Here is a 17,207-nt window from a genome sequence, read left to right as displayed (position 1 = left end):
CAATTGATTCTGGCACATCCCCAGTTCTGAAGCTCCTCAACTTCTAACTTCTCCTCTAGCCTGTCACATTTGTCTCCTTGTCTTCTAACTCCTCTCTGAACCTTCATCAACCAACTTTACCACCACTCTTATTGATGATATTTAACTCTATCTGTCAGTGTAGTAAAAAATCAGAGCAACTGGGCAACTAACCTTTAATTATTCATGGCTTAAACTGAACTGAGAGTGGCTTCTGGCAGCATCCCACCCATCCCTATCTTCTCTGTCATACCTCATGTTCCTTTCCATATTCACCTTCAAATTGATTTTGATCATTTTATTTTTAGATTCGGAGGATGAAAAATTGGCCCAGGGAGGCAACTGTCCGGTCGATCTGAATTTGGTAGTTTTGGAGGGTGGTAGAGTGGGTGAGAAGAAGATGGCTGGAATCCAAAAAGTGGGGGTGAAGTTCACAATTTGAATACTCCTCTACTTAGGATCACTGATTCTAAAGTAGGGGAGGGATGGGGAGTCTAATTCCAGATAATCCTTTTAGTAACTGGTAACAGAAGGAAAGGTGGAATCCTGTACTAGGGAAGGTAGTAAAAGCCAGAGAGTGGAGAAAAATGGCCCTTCTTGATTTTTTTTTGTTTCTTCTTTCTTTTCCTCCTTACAGAAGTCCTGACCTTCTCAGTGTCTTTGGGATTTCAGGACACACACACACACACACACACACACACACACACACACACAAGCATCCCAAGTTGATGGAATGCAGCACCAGACTTACTGTATTCTCTTTTTATCCTGTCTCTCTAGAGAGTTTGGGGAAAATGGGGAAGGTCATTCCCAGTCCAGAATTCTCTATTACTCAGGTCAATGGCCAAAGTTAGTTTTGGTGTTTCTGAGAAAGATGGATTGTGTTCTTTTGAGAAGAGAAGAGGGAGGAAAGAAAAAGAACAGTATAACTTTGTTTCAATGATTTAATTCATTGGTTTCTAAGTGTGGGGCAGTTTTGTGTGGAAAAGGGGAAAGAGGTGGGGGACTCCAAAGGTAGGTTCGAAGACCATTCTGGAGGCACCTGTAGCAGGAAATTTCATTTCTCTTGTTCTCCCCACCCCATCCCCACCACAATTCCTTTTTCCAGACAATTTCCTCTGAGCTAAATCAACTCTGACATAAGTGTGTATTCCATCCCTCAATTTTCCATCAATAGTCTCTCAATCCCACTCAGGTCTTTGTGTATTCTCCCTCAAATCTGAGTAGGATATGTTTCCAACACTTCCTCTTTAATCTAAAACAAAAGCACATGCAATCTTCAAGACACAATAGACATGCCAGTCACCATGATCTCTTCATCTCATTGACTGTCTTGAATCTCATTTATGCTCTGTTCCAGGGATGCAATAAACAATACAAGCACTCAGCTCTAGGTTGCTTTCCCAAAATAGTGCTCCCTCTCTTTGTTTTCCCTTAATTCGTTGAGGTGAATTAAATATGAACCATATCTGCTAACAACTTTATTTAAGGAAAGAGAGGAGCCAGGGAGAAAAGAAGGTGGGGAGGATCTTTTCTTTTCTTCTTTCTTTCTCCCAAGGTCTTTGCTTAAATGGTGTATCTCATTCCAAGTTACTCTGAAACCCAATCCCCCCCCCCCAATTTTTCTGAGTTGCCCAGAACAAAGACCTGGGTCTACTGGGAACCAATTTAGGCAAGAAACTTCTGACACACTGGAGTATGCATTTTCTTCAATTCTTTTCTCTTAAATAAAGGCTATTATTATCCTTGGCTCATCCAGAAGGTCTTAAGATAGCAGTTCTGGGAGATTTTTATATAAAAGAAATCACAGATTGGGGAAGAATGAGGAAGAAAAATTTGACTAATTTTACTTAGAGAAGAGGTTGCACTACTGAGTCCAAGGTGAGGCAAAGAAGAGGAGACAAAGGCAGGGTACAGAAAAATGTAAATTACACACTAACACACAAATAACATATCTCAGAACCCACTCCCAAGTACATTATAAAAATAACTTAACACCTTCCTTCTCTCAAGTACACATAAACTTAGACCCAGAATTTAGACATCATCATCTCCCACCCTCATTAACCTCCCCCCGCCATACATGTGTCAGGTAGAGACAGACAGAGAAACAGAGAAAGCAGTCCCAAACCCTTAGATTTTTCTCTAGTGGATTATGGGGGAATATATAGGAGGTTGTTAGATTTTTGGAAGTGTTCATCCCAAATAATCTCCTTCTCTTTTTCCCTGCCTTCTATTCAGGCAATTGTTGAAAAGAGAAACCATTTCAGAATCAAAAGTTATAAATCAGTTATGGAACTAGGACTCGGAAGAGGGGGTAGGAACAGGATTCATGACATAGGCTGGGGAAAAGAGTGAAACTTGAAGTGTAAGAGAATAATGTGAACTGATTCAAGAAATATCTTACAATATTAAAAACCATTACAATAACAACAATAAAGACCTCAAACAGAACAAGTACTCTTAAGTCCCAATTCTACTTCAGTTTTCTCTAGGTAAAGCCCTCTGATTCTTTCCAAAAAAGGGGAGAGGAGGAAGACATCCATCCTCTCACTTTTGTGTTTTGTAAAGATCAAATTTACTTTCTCATTTTGAACCAGAATCACAGAGGTATTCTCATCACAAAATCTTTCCTTTAAAATCCAGTATGTATCCCACCATTCCGTTCTCTTCCCTCAGTCTATTCAGAATGAGGTAACTGAGGTACTGGAATTGGCTCTCCTTTTCTTGTGGTTTCCCTGGACTAGAATTAACTTCTATCTCTCTCATTTCTCTTTCTCTCACTCTCTCACTTTCTCTCTCTCTCTCTCTCTCTCTCTCTCTCTCTCTCTCTCTCTCTCTCTCTCTGTTTTTCTCTTTCCTTCTCTTGGCAAAAAAGAAAAGAAAAGAAAGACAGACATCTAGGACTCCCCATCACAATTCCAGAAAAAGTAAAAGTAAAATAGAAACTTCCTTCATTCTTACTCCCCCCATTACACACACACACACACACACACACACACACACACACACAGTCGTTTGACTTTCCTCCAGTCTTCCCGCCCCCTTCCCTTCCATGTGGACTGGACGGACATATGGAACCTATTCGGCCTGGTGACATTGAAGAGAGGCCAGTCTGGGCCTGCCCTCCACTATGGCGCCCCGTTTGGTTCCCCTCTCCTCTCTGTGCCCCTTGTCAGTCACCATTATCCTTTTCTTGCAACATTTAGGTCTTTATAAAGAGCAGCGGCCCCTTCTCCGTGCCAGGCTTAGCCAGAGGTTCATGAGTCCTAGAGTCTGGAACTCCTTCTGCAGCGCACTCCAACCTGCGCAGTCCAAGGCAGGGGAGATTAGTCTGGGCAGAGAGGAGCGAAAAGAGGGCAGGCGGAATCCTTTCTTTTATTCTTTCTTTCCCCTACGATCTCTGCTTAAACCGTGTGTCTCATTCCAAGTTTCTCCGAAAGCCCAAACAAAGCAGGGAAGAGAGGTGGGGGTGGGGTAGGGGGTGAAATTGCATCCGGGACTCTCTCCCCCAACTCCGCTGGAAGTATCTGAGTTGATTTGGTTTTAATGATGATGATGATGATGGTGGGGGCAGCGATGCTGAAGGGTTGGGGCCCCGCAGTCGCCGCCACCGCCCCTCAAGTCCTCGCCTCCTCCGGGATACTCCTTCTGCTTCTCTGGAGACCCTAGTGGGAAGTCACGCAGGTAAGTGACTGCTGTGCCTGAAGTTCTAAGAATCTTGTCTCGGAATTTAGCCCCGGCTCCGCACATCTATCGGGGAGAAAGCTCTAAGAGCCTATCTTTCAAGGCCCACGGGAAACCCACCCACGGGCCAGTCATTGGACCTTTGTCTGCCAGCAGTATCTAGACGGCGGGACAGCCAACTCTGGGAGTTAGGGACCCGGGCAAGCGAGTGTCTATGTGTGCGTGTGCCTGCGTGTGTGTGTGTGTGTGTGTGTGTTTGTATGTTTGTGTCCTCGGAAGGCTGGGGTGGGGGGTCGCGCTCTGACTCTTTAGCTTTTTCCCACGAATTTAACAGATCTCAGGGAACAAGCCTCTAGGTTCTGTTCCTAAGGCTTTTGTTGAGATTTTTCGCACCTCTTTGGTTGTCTGAAAACCAACTACAATCCCGGCCGATTAGCTTCTCCTAGGCAGGGTGTTAAGGCAAGAAGGTAGGGGATCGGTTGATTTATGGCTCTGCCGAAACTGTGTTTACTTGCTTCCTGCTCTGGGAACCCAAAACCAAACAGAATGCAGGCAAAAAAAAAAAAAAAAGAAGAAAGAAAGAAAGAAAAAGAAAAAGAAAAACCTTTTCTCCCCAAAGTGGGCGGTGGCAAGGTCCCTCTATTGCTTTGGGACTTATTTTACCAGATGTGGGCATATCGTGGGAACCTCCTCTCTTTCCACGGATGGATGGATGGTGGGAGTGGGAGAAGTAGTGGTCTCTGATGTGTATGTCTTGGGAGAGGAAGATTTGCTACTCTCCCCCGCAATCGATTGGAAATTTATTGTTGGGCATTGATTCCCGGTTTTCTTGCAGATTTTCCTCCTTGTGTGTGTGTGTGTGTGATTTTTCCCTGCAGCAGTCACAATCCTGTTTTAGATATCCACAAAATATATGTTACAAAACAGCACACATATGTATGTAGATACAATTATCTATATAAGCATTTCCCACTTTTCTTCTCCAGACACCTACCGAAAATACCCGGGTCTGGTTATGAAAACAAGGTTGAGATCCTAACGCTATCTTTCTTTCCCCCTTCTCTTAATCTCGGTCTACTGGCTTCTGATCTTCACTTTGAATCTTTAACCCGGGCGTGGGCGTCGGAGCTGAGGGAGCAGGAGGATCATTTGACTAGAAGGGAAAATGGGGGGGGGGAGCAGTAGAAGAGAAGATAATATGGCTGATGGGTTTGTATATGTGGTCTTTTTCTGTGTGTAATTTTCCAAGAACCTAACTTATCATGTTTCTTGTTCCTGTTTGGAGAGAGAGAGAGACGGGGGAAAAGGAAAAGGAAAAAAGAGAGGGAGTGGGTGAGAGAAAAAGAGAAAGAGGTAGAGAGGGAGTAAAGAAAAGGGAGAGACATAAAGAGGAGAGAGACACCCAGAGATACGGAGATAAAGAGACTGAGACAGAAGGTGACAGAGACAGAAACAGAAAGAGATTGAGATAGAGACAGAAAGTTTTGTCTCTCCAGTTGCCCATCTCCCCAGGCGAAGTAGTGGCTATTGGTCCCGGCCCAGACACCCGGCTTTGGTTAGAAATTGCTTTGCATTAAATTTTCTCAGCCGCAGAATTATCTTTCCTCGCCTCCAGCTAAACTTGCATTTTTTTTTTTACCAGAAGCTTGCTCCATGTGCACCAATGAAATCCGAGAGGAAGCCACCCGGCCCTAAGTGGCCGTAATTTAATTGATTTTATCATAAATCATCAACTTGATGAAGAACCCGAGGTTTCATTGAAGTAAATTGATATTAATGGGCGTTTCTTGAAATTCAAACTCCCAGCATTGTTGAGAGATCTTGGGCTGGGGAGGCGAACTGCACATTTCCCAAGAAGCTTCAGGAACCGATCTTGAGTCAACATATTACAATTTGGCAGAAATCGAGCTCCAGAAGAAAGGGAAAGGGGCAGGAAAGCAGGGGGAGAGGTACGTCCACCCTCAGCCTGCTTTCCAGTGAAGTTAGTGGGGGTAGAGGTGAGGAGTGTGGAGAATTTCTGAGAGATCTTTCAGCCCTGGTCAGCGAGAGATAAGGGAGCAAAGAAAAAGAAAGCAGGGAGAGGAGTCCCAAATCAGCTGGAAGATGGCTTGTTTGGGGGCAAGAAATAGGATAATATGAGGAGTTACAGGAGAAAGTGGTGGTTTGGGGGGGGGGAGGTTGGAAGAAGGGAGAAGAAAGGTCTTGGATAGGCACAATAGGGGAATTGATTCCCTGTTAAAAATTGCCAGTTCGGAGGTTTTCTCCTCCAATTAAGAATTAATTATTTACCGAGTGAGGAGGCTACTGCACAGGATGGCCCTTTTGATATGGTGATGAGCTTGGGAAATCAGTATCCTTTGCAGTAGAGTAATGAGACCAAAGTCCACACAAAGTTTGTATGTGTTTCTATGTAATTGGTTAGTTGTATGATACAGATATTTGCATGGAACACTTGATGGGAAATCTTTCATAACTAATCAAATATCTTTTCTTTTTATTGAATAGATTTGAATCTGTTGTTCTTTAAATCTATTATTTGCACAACACAAAAAGTGTAAATTTATGCAACATGTCTTTGCATACATATACATTTGTATAATTGAACTATATAATTTCTGATGTGGGTGTATGTAGCTTGGACCTTCATGAATGTATATGGCTATAAATGGGTCAGCAGATATATACAATGGTGTTCTAAAAGGCTTTTTGCAGTTTTGAATTATTAAAGCTTAAAATTGCACTAAGAATTTTGTGGCACCTTGAATACTTAATATATGCAGACATATTATATATATATGCATACATATATATATATATATATATATGGAGAGAGAGAGAGAGAGAGAGAGTCTATCTTCCATAGAAAATATTAAATGCTAAACTCTATGGGCCGTATTGTACAAATTCTGCCTAGGTATCATGGTTCCTTATGCAGACTCAAACCATGTCATATAATTTGTATCTCAGATTTCAGCTCTTCCTCCCTTGCTCTCTCGGGTTTCATTTTTACCCACCATCCTGGATGCATTTAGACAGAGTAGGTTGGAGATGGAATATTAGATTTAGGAAATAGAGACAGGGATGCTCAGAAGAGGATCAAGTGAACTGAATGAGGTTGGAAGTCTCATTGGATCTTGGATGAAGGACTGGTCTTCTAAAGGGTGAGCAATCTTTCAAAAGAGACAGTTTCTTGCTCTCTAATTTCACCCCCTACCCATAGGGAAGCTTTCAGTGTAACCTACTAGATGCACAGAATAGAATGAAGTTATTCCAAGAGGTGGCCTTAACTAACTGCCACTGCTCTCAAGAGAGGGTCAAATCTGGGGGAGGGGAGGGGTTAAGTTCAGAAGGTTTAGGATATGCACCTCTCCCCCATCATTTTTTAACTTTATAAAATACCTCTCTGTGGCAAGAGTTGAGGGGAAAAACTATAGAGAAGAGAAAGCTGCTTTCTTGAAGTATGGATTGCTAGAGAATAGTTTGCATTTGGCTGGGAGTTGGTGATGTGGAGGAAGAGAAGTGCAGATTTTAAGTTTGATTCATGGGGAAGTTTATAGAGAGGTCACTGAAAAGTATTGGAGGAATCTGTAGGGAATCTTGTGTCGGAAGAAGACATGGTTGGTTCTCCCTCTTTATCTTCACCATCCCCCTCCCCCCACCTCCATAGGACTTCGACTTATAAAGAGAACACTGATCTCAAACCATCCTTCGGAGTTACAGAGAACCTGGGGCTTCTGCGCTTAAACAGCACACAATCTGTTATTGATTCCCCCTTCCCCAAATAATTTACTGAGAGAAAACAAGAAAGGAACAGAGACAGAGATGCACATGGAGAAAGAGCTATGTCTATGGGAGGGAAGAGAGAGGAGACAGGCGGATTGGGGCCCAATAATTTGCCCTAAGTGAATTGTCATAGGATCCCAGGCTTCGGGTTTTATATTTGGAGGCAATTCAAAAGTACTTCCGTTGATTGGTCATTAATCCGGTGAATTATTGTCTGCTAAACAGAGGTCACTGGGAGAGAGACATCTAATCTGTCAGGAGAAGTCTGGCTCAAACACTTTTCCTGGACTGGGCTCCTGTTTCTACCTTTTCCCCATTTCTCCCTTTACTATTTCTTCCCCCTGTTTTAATGTGTTTTCTCTTCACCTTGTCTTCTCTTTTACAAGAAGGGGACTAGCATAGACTAGACTGCCTCTTGCCTCTTAGCTCTATGTCTCATTGTCTTGGGGGCTCTCAGAGCTTGCAATTCGGGGAGGAGGGGTTACAGAGACTTTATCTAGACTACCTTCTCCTCTCCATCTCTCACACACTCTATCACACATAGACTCATACACAAAGAGGGCATCTACTACTTCTACTAAAGTTTCCTTCTTTCAAACCTCCAAATGAAGATCAGCATTACTCAAAATTTTCATTGTTGAAATGGGCAACTCTTGTTAGAGTTTATTGGTCTTAGCTGACTCCTTCCACATCTCAACATGTTTTATATAATATAGAACGAGAAGGCCTTACCCAGATATTGTATAATGCTTATTTGGTTTTTGCTTGTTCTGTTTTGTTTGTTTCTACCACCCCGGGCAAGAGAATGTGTTCGAATGTGTTCATAGCACATGGTTGGAATTCTTCTCTCCCTGGAGGTTACTGTTTCTGCGTGGTCAGGTCCCCGTCGTCCTTTGGTTTTGAGGGTGCTCCGGGAGAGCTTCAGAAGTAAGGTTCCACCTCTTTTTGAGTTCTTTTGTTCCAGAGCAGGGTTGATCCCCCCCCCCCCCAGGAGGGGACAGTGAGATCTGAGATCTTTAAAACCTAGAACCGCACTTCGGTGCCAAGTCCTTCCTCCTGCCCTTTCCCATTGCAGACTTTATTCATATGGAAGAGGGGAGTATTACTATTGTTATTTTTAAAGGATCTTTGATAACCCCAGGCCAGTGGAGCAAGAAGAGGGGAAGCTGCGTGTGCCCGCAATAAATTCTTAAAAATTATTGCCCAAGGTCTCTGAGGCTCTTCAGCTCCGCCTGCCATCTCAGCTTCAGGAGGGGCTTTCCCATTTTGGCCGCCGGCCTGCTTTGGATCAAGGGAGGTGGCAGATCCTTCCTTATGAGTTCCCTGAGAGAGGCCTGGAACTTAGTTCTATGGCCCTCTGAACGAAAACTTGGGTTTAAAGAAAAAAATAGAGAATTTTATTGAATTTTTTTTTCTTTCAGTCTGTTTACTGAAGTAGGAGATGAGAGAGCATTTTGTTAGTATCTGGAAGTTTCAAACAGATGTTGGTATATATCGAAAAGTCTCAATTGTGAATGTGTATGGTGTTGCAAAAGTACAGGACAGGGAGAAATTGTGAACTAATCTTAGGTCAAATTTGAGATAAAGGAAAGGGTTGTGCCTTTTTTGTCTAGCCTAGTTATTTAATGCTGAAAATGATTTTTTTTAAGGGTAAGAGGGTATGGATTCTTGAATTAAAAATTTAATCACAATATGTTTCTTTTTCAACCTTTCTTCTCTCCCCAAATGAAAAAAACAAACCCAGTTTCCTCTGCCAGAAAGCTGTTCCCTTTCCCCTGAAACTGAGCAATGAATTGTTTTCCACACTTAGAGCCTCACAAGTTCCAACTTAGAGGTTCCCCTAAAATAGAAACATTTTCCCTTTCTGCACCTCTTCTTCCCCCTTGTCTCTACCTCCTGAAGGGTTTCAAGCTCTTTTGTACCTGGTTTGCCATTTTTTTCTTCCAGTTTTTTCCTTAATGTTTTACTGGGTTTTGGAAGGTGAGAGTAAAAGAAGTTTAAGGTCTTGGAAACAGAGATCAAAAACTTTAAATAAAATGGGCACTATCCCAGGTTGGGATCTTCCTAGGAAACCAGTACCTTCACCAACTCTCCATCTTTGGTGGCAATGTATTTAGAGATTTCTTTTAGTATTTCATTTAAAAACTATTCAATTCTAATATCTTCATCAACTCTTGAACACCATAAAACACATTAATCCCTGCATCCCTTTTACAAGTCTTCCAAAAATGAGCTTACTATCAGTCACTATGCAATGGATTGATATTTCTTGCTGTAGTTAATTTGCCCCCACCACCACCACTTAGCCCCCTTCATCTCCCTTCTCTGACAAAAAGAAAGCTGTAAGTTATTGAGTGCTTTTTATCACAGCACCAAAGGATAAGGTATCGGAAAGAGGCTTCTTTGGAACTCTTTCCAGCAGCTACAACCATAGACATATATCATCATCCTCTTCTTACTCTGTAGCTTTAGATATCAACTCAGAAGATTCCCTGGGCTTCTTAAAAATTAAGTGAATAGAGACTCCTCCAAATCACTCCCAGAATTTCTGTGCCCACATTCTTTCTGAAAAATTTGGAAAGACTTCTTTCTCTGGGATAACAGGAACTAGCTCAAGTCAGAGCCTAGAGAAGTCCATAGGCTTCAGAAATTCTGTTGGTATTTTAATAACAATAACTATTATTATGATTATCTGTAGTATTTTAGAGAGTGGATGAAGAGTGGGGCATTTTTAAAAGTGCCTCTTTCTCGGTTTCTTACCCCCTCATTCCTTTTCCTTGAGTAGCTCCTGTGCAAATGAGTATCTATAGGGGTCTAACAGACCCTGTGCAGAATGTTTGCTTCTCCCTGGATCCCAGACACTGGAGTGACCCTAAAAGTCTATTTTAGAGGTTACTGGGAAAGAATGAGGGAGATTTTCTATTAAATTCATTAATTTCTAAAAGTTGAAATGCTTTCCAAACCCACAATATCTTCTCTTCCCAACTCTCTCCCCGCCTTCCCTCTCCCAACTACCAACTTTCTGAGAAGTCGAAGGAAATCCACCACGTCTTTTATCCAAAGCTGTCCCATCTTGCTGTGGTTGCTTCTGTGGTTGCTTCTGTTGTCGATGATGTTGGCTCTATCTCTACCCTTTGGGAGGTAGAAGAGATGACCCAAAAGAAAGACCATAGGAGCTGCCAGAGTGTTCCTCTCCAACACATTTTGGGCCAGAAATTCAGTCTGGATCTCTTGCCTGATGTTCTTGCACTGAGAAATGGATATGGGAGTAGTAGTAGACTTGGCAACCTCTTGAGGGAGGTGCATTTGCCCACAGTCAAAAGTTGAGACTCTAATGGATGTAAGGAGGAGGATGGAGGGAGGGAAGAATAACTAAGGAGTACCTCTTCTCGTTTGTCAGTCTTCCCAAATGGTGCTTCGAAAGGGGGATAAATCAAAAGTAGAAGAGGGTTTTCTAATCAGTATTGGTGGAAGGAGATGAAGGGGAGAGGTGGGAGGAAAGCAGAGAGAGAGAGAGAGAGAGAGAGAGAGAGAGAGAGAGAGAGAGAGAGAGAGGCCTTTCTTTCATTTAATCCTCCTAAATTTAGAGTCAGCAGTTAGGCAAAGTCTAAAACATCCTTTTTATGTTTTTTTCTTTCCCCTTAAAGGGAATTAGTCCTCCACTGGGAACCCCAGCCCCCCCCCCCCAAATCTGCAGACACCTACATTCTTGGCTCCTGTCCTCCTCCTACGCAGCTCCAGCCTCGGCTTCTTTTCCTGCCCCTACACGAAATCCGTCCGTAAGAGAAAGTTTCGCTTTTGCAGTTACTCTGGGTTACCGAGAGAGTCATAAATCTTGGGTGGCCTGGAGAAACAAGCAGGTCTGTCCTTATTAATAGTCGGCGTCCTAGTAGTAATAATAAAGCCCTCTCCTTTGCTCTTTCCTAAGTCATTTTACTGTCTTCTGTCCTTAGAAATGTAAATATGCTCTCTCTTCTTCAACTGCTTTTCTATCCTGTGCCAGTCAAGAGGTGAGAATATTAACAGACTTAACTTCAGATCGAAGTTCCTCAAGTCTTCGGTCTCCTTACCTCCTGGCTCTATAACCTCCTCCTTTTGTCCCCCTTGTTTCGACCCCTTCCCCCAGCCCTCATGTGCGTGCGCGTCTGTGTTTAAATCATCAGTCACCCGCTTGCTGTCTGTTCTCAAAAAAAAAAGGAGGGGGGAGCTGTGCTGTAAAAAAAGAACCTCGTGTTCCCCCCTTCTCCCTAGCTGGAGTGAGGAGAGTGCGCCTAGAGATTTGAGAAAAGAAGTGTAGGGAGGGAAGGGATGAAGAAAGGAAGCGAGGTAGACATAGGGAGGCGGAGAGGCAAGACCCAAAGAGTATTCAAACTATTTAAAAAACAATAGCAAAACTCGTTGTATTCATATTAATGGGGATTCTCACCCAATAGTCACACCCAAGAACTCAGAGCCAGCTCTGGCTAGGCCTCAGTCCACTACTGTGTCTAATTAGCATAATGTTTCACTAGTGACGCTACGTGGGGGGGGGAGTTCTGGTGGTCGGGGGAAGCATGAGAACTCACTCTACCCACTTTGCCCTGGGCTTCTCCCTCCCCACCCCCCAAAATCTTGCATATATATTTTTTAATCACCTGTATTCCATTTTGTTTTAACTCTACACTCTTCTCCCCTTTTCACTTTTTTTGGGGGGGAAGAGGAGAAGAAAAAACAAAAACATCACCCCCCCACCTTCCTTCCGTATCAGGCATCTAAGCCTGGGAAGGGGAGAGGTGGGGGGTGTGTGTATGTAGGCTTGTGTGTGTGTCTGTGTGGTTTTTTTTTTTTCCCTGTGCAAAAGCAGAGGCCATTGTTATCGGAGAGTAGGGCGTACCAGTCTTATAGGGCAACCAGATTGTGGAGACTTGTCCGTTCGCGAGCCTGGAACCGGATTCTCCGGGAGCTGCCGAACCACCTTTCGCCTCTTCTATTTTTTTCCTATTCCCCCACCCCCTCCCTCCTCCGCACCCCCCCCCCCCTCCTAAGCGGAGTGAATTGAAACGGACGCACCGCGGCTCCTGCGACTGGCCCCTCTGGCTCCCCAGTCGGGGTTCCTCTTTTGGGTGGGGGGGGGAGGAGGGATGTAGCTTTAAACAGTGGTTTTTTTTTTGTTTTTTTTTTTTCTTCAAGCTGGGGAGATTTCTCGCCTACCGCTCGCGTTGGGGCTCGATGTGAATATATATTATGTCTGCCTGTTCTCCCCTCGTCGGTGGCTAAGGTAAGCTGGACTGAAATAGGCTATCAGTTTGTGAATGGCGGAGAGTATGTCTCAATGATTTATGGCCCATATGACTGCGATCTCGGTTCAAGAAGAGTTCACAAGCTTTAGGCTTCCTTCCACGCAGCGACTCTCTCTCTCTCTCTCTCTCTCTCTCTCTCTCTCTCTCTCTCTCTCTCTCTCTCCCTCTCCCTCCCCCCTCCCTCCCTCCTTCTCCCTCTCTCCCTCTAGCTCCTTCTCTTTTTCTCTTAACCTTTTCCTCCTGTCTTCTCCTTTCTTTCCTCTTTTCTTTTTGTACCTATCTCTTGGCCTGAATTTTTTTGCTAGACTCTGCTCGGAAGACTAGAATATATATATGTAAATGTACACACACACACACACACACACACACACATTTATCTCTCTCCTCTTATTTTCCTTTTTTTCTTTGCTTTCTTTCTTTTTTCTTCCCTTTTTTTCCAAATCCTATCTTTTCTCCCAGATTGCCCATCGGCCTGCGCCTTCTCTAGGGGGGACTCCTGTCCTCTCCGGAGCTATTGTTAAGCTTCCAGACTCCAGTGGCAAGGGAAATTGCGCCGAGTAGAATGGCTTTCTTGGAGGGGGGTTAGTTCTTTCCCTCCTTATCGAAACCCTGGGGGGAAGCTGAGGGAGACCTGTCACCCTCCTGAAGAACCAGATGGAGAAATGAATTTTTCCAACATGGAGGAAGGAAAAAATACACACATTTGGCTCTCTATAGCGATGGCTTATTCCCCACCCCACTGTCCCAACCTTCTTCCCTTCTCCGCCGGCTTTCTCTTAGGCTTTTTCGATCTACCTACCCAAAACTATAATCCCTTGGAGGTCCTCTCCCCTCCTGACCAGGCCTCGGCGCTCCCTGGCGGAGAGACAATCTCAGAAAAGCACAACAGCTGAGTTGCAAAGCCGCTTTTTAATTCGGTTAGCTCTGGAAGCCAAACTTGGAACAGAGGGTAGCGCTCGGGGCTGATCCTCACAGCCCGGGTCTGTAGCCGGGGTAGATTCCTTGGAAGAGGCCTCCAATGACTAATTATGACCCTGGACATTTTTCTATTCTCCTCTTTCGGCAAAGATCCTGATTCCTGCCCGGCGGCAGCGGAGACTGAGGAGCTTTCTTGGAGGCGGGTGGAAAGCTGAATTTCCCAAACATCTCAGCTATTCTTCCCCTCTAGTTTATCTTTTCTCTTTTTGTTCTATTTCCATTCTTCTTCAGCTAAGACATATTCAAGGCCTTTCTGCTGCCAGGTTGTTGATTCTTTAGGGGAGAGGGTGGTCAAGGCATTTAGGAGATGTTCGAAGAGTTGATTGGTTTTAGCATTAAAACCAAATTATTATGATTGGTATTATTGTTATTACTGTAATAATAATCTAGACAAAATAAAACTCTGTCCAGTACCAACTCCCCTCCCTTTCAGTTTTCATTCAGTTTCCCTCCCCAATCTATTAATAACAAACTCAGCTGATGCGAGTTAATTAATTCACCCTTCAGCCAGGACTGCTCCAAAGCTCATTTGGGTTAAATAATAATAATAATAATAATAATAATAATAATAATAATAATAATAATAATAACGGTGCTAACAATAAAGAGCTTCGTTACCCGGGTCAGAAGGACCTTTTTTCGGTGAGAGCCCGCTTCTTTTCAGGTCCGTGTCCTTCCCAGATTAGAAATCCATCCCAGAATTCAATCCATATTCTATGGTTAATCAGTGTTTATTCGCTATAAGTACCATTGAGGGCATTCTTGGTGGAGAAGCAAGAAAAGGTTGGAAGGAGGGAGCCTTCTTTTTTCTTTCTCCTTTAAAGGTTGTCCCCCCCCCATAAGTATCACTTAAAATGAGTTCACCTATCACAAATACATGTGTTATAAAAAAAGGTCAGCTTGCAGAATTTTATCATGTCCATGGGTGGCAGTTAAGGAAGAAGAAGAAAACACAGAGTCAAAACGAATTTGTTTTTTCCTTATATAAAAAGGCAAAGTCCTCAACAGCTTGCAACTTTATTTATCTGCCATCCCCCCTAAAACACAATAAAAAAATAAGAATTTTTTATTTGGGGGGGAAAGAGTTGAACTTCTTTGGTTTTTTTTTAAGAATCAGCTAGTAGAAAGAATTCGACTTTTGATACCAGGATTCACGGCTTTGTTGATAATTCTCTAGTAAGTAATTTTCTGTTTGAGGAAGAACCATTCTCTATCTCAGGTGGAAGAAAAGTGCACCAATTGTACAATTTTCTTCTTTTTCTCTTCTCTTCTTTTCTTCCTAAGAAAACGGGGGGGGGGAAGGGAAGAGGGCAAGGGGACACAAAAGCTCAAAGAGAAGAAAACAAGAGGTGGAGAAAACCTATACCAAATGGTAGAGGCACCAATTGGTGGGGAAAAGGTGAATGAACAATTCAGCAGAGATCTGGGATCTCTGAAAGTGACTGGTTGTCCCTGGTCCTCCATCCAATCTTAGCTGAGTAAGGGATTTGCCAGATTCTGAAGAAAATATAGAGAAAAGGAGAAAACCTGGGGACAGAAAAAGCTAAAAACTTAAGAGAGTTTCATGCAGGTTGGGATGATTTTATTTCGGGAGATTGCCTGCTGAACTTGCTTCTCCTTTCTGTCTGTATTAAATGTTCTGCCCTACTTGGCAGGCTGATTCCCTGCCTGATTGAAGGAGATTTGAAAATAGACAAGGAGCCAAGGAACTGGGAGGCTTCATATTGGGATGATGATGGTGATGATGAAGATGACGGAGCTTTTATTTCACAGCTTCTCCCCCCCCCTCCCCTTAGCCAGGGACACTGCTTAACACCCTATCCTACACTTGGGGGGAGGAGTAAGAGGAGAGGGAGGTCAAAGGCTATTCCAGAAGAGAGAGGGAAAAAGATGTCACTTGAAGGTAGTTGAGTCTGTGAGATCTAGGATGTTTCAAAACCGCATTCTCACCGTTTTTAATGGGGATGAAATTTCTTTTTTTCTGCATTAAAATGAAATCCTCCGCAAAATTCAGCATCAGGTCAGGAAGGCGGCCTCAAGCATCTGCTTCGGGGAGGGGGGGGGGGGAGAGAAAAAACCCTATTGATGTCAGCTAGCTTTTCAGCGCCTAAGATGGATTCGAGACCTAGTCTTCTCCCCTTGTTTCTCCTTTCTCGCCCCGCAGGTCAGCCGATTCCAACAGACCACGGGAGGAGGGGGGCGGGGGGGGGTCCTGCATATCACGTGACCCCTGGGTGCCAATGTCCAGTCCTGAGGGTATCAGGCCCTTGCAAGTTGCCACCCGCCGCCCAGGGCTCGTCCAGCGATGCAGAAAGCGACCTATTACGACAACACTGCAGCTCTATTCGGAGGTTATTCCTACCCTGGCAGCAATGGCTTTGGTTATGACGGACCCACCCAGCCCCCCTTCCAATCCACCACGCATTTGGAAGGAGACTATCAGCGTTCGGCCTGCTCACTTCAGGCTCTGGGCAACACGGCCCCCCATGGCAAAAGCAAAGAGTTGAACGGCAGCTGTATGAGGCCTGGCTTGGCCCCGGAGCACCACACGACCCCCACTCCGGGTTCACCCCCTCCCAATGCCGCCCCAACCAGCACCAGTAGCAACAGCAATAATGCCAATGGGCCCAACAAAAACGCTCCCCAAAAATGTGGCCCTGGCTCCAACTCCACCCTCAGCAAACAGATTTTTCCCTGGATGAAAGAGTCAAGGCAAAACTCCAAACTGAAAAACAGTTCCCCCAGCACAGGTATTGCCCCTCCCTCTCTCTGCCTTATTGTGATTTCTATTATTGTGATTACTAGTCTTGCCAGGATCCATCCACCCAAAACTTTCCAGGAGCAAACTACATGGGGAAGAAAAGGAGTGAGAAAAAGGGTCAGGCAACAAGAGGGCTACTTTCTTGGGAAGGGTACTGTACCCCTACGTCTTGATCAAAGAACCCCTCAACCTTTCCCCTCTATCCCCTCAAATACACATTTATTGTATCAAAAGCCCCAGAAAATCAGACCCAGGAACATGGGTCTATGGGACAGTGTAGAAAATCAGTCCAACAGCCCCTGAGCAGTCCACAAGCCGATTGATTATTATTAAGAATGATTATTGTGGGTATTAATCACAGTCATTGAGGTATCCTAGCCGTGTGCCAGACCTCATCTACCCGGCACAGTGACCCTGGGTCTGGCCCACCTGACTTTGGGATTTCCAGATTCCCAATGTGGCCTTCACTCTAGACTCTTCATTAGTACTCTCCAGGATTTTATTTTTTTCAGAGATGAAGAAGAGAGGAAGGGAGACCTGAGAGTGAGTGGGAGGAGAAAAGAGGAGTGAGAAAAGGGAAGAAAGGGGGGGGGGGGAGAGAATAATCCAGTCATAAATAAATGGCCGTACAGCTTGTGTCTGCGTGACATGATCAAATTTTCATAAGCTAGGGCAGCTAGTGGAGAACAGGTCTCTTAATA

General features: G+C 44.1%; 1 protein-coding gene across 4 annotated transcripts in view; it reads left to right on the top strand.

The window, feature by feature from the left end:
- HOXB3 (homeobox B3) overlaps positions 1 to 17,207 on the top strand; it is a 61,136-nt gene that overhangs the window by 41,177 nt on the left and 2,752 nt on the right. For 3 of the 4 annotated variants that reach the window (XM_074224186.1, XM_074224187.1, XM_074224183.1), the window contains 2 exons: positions 12,658 to 12,745; positions 15,910 to 16,495. In XM_074224186.1, the coding sequence (XP_074080287.1) occupies positions 16,051 to 16,495 (445 nt within the window). In that variant the 5' untranslated portion in view covers positions 12,658 to 12,745; positions 15,910 to 16,050. The remainder of the gene's footprint in view (positions 1 to 12,657; positions 12,746 to 15,909; positions 16,496 to 17,207) is intronic. The other variant, XM_074224185.1, reaches the window with a different exon arrangement.

Source organism: Macrotis lagotis, chromosome 2 (assembly GCF_037893015.1).
Source record: "Macrotis lagotis isolate mMagLag1 chromosome 2, bilby.v1.9.chrom.fasta, whole genome shotgun sequence".
Lineage (NCBI taxonomy): Eukaryota > Metazoa > Chordata > Mammalia > Peramelemorphia > Peramelidae > Macrotis > Macrotis lagotis.
Note: the sequence above shows the minus strand (reverse complement) of the source record. Positions and strands in the feature narration are given on the sequence as shown.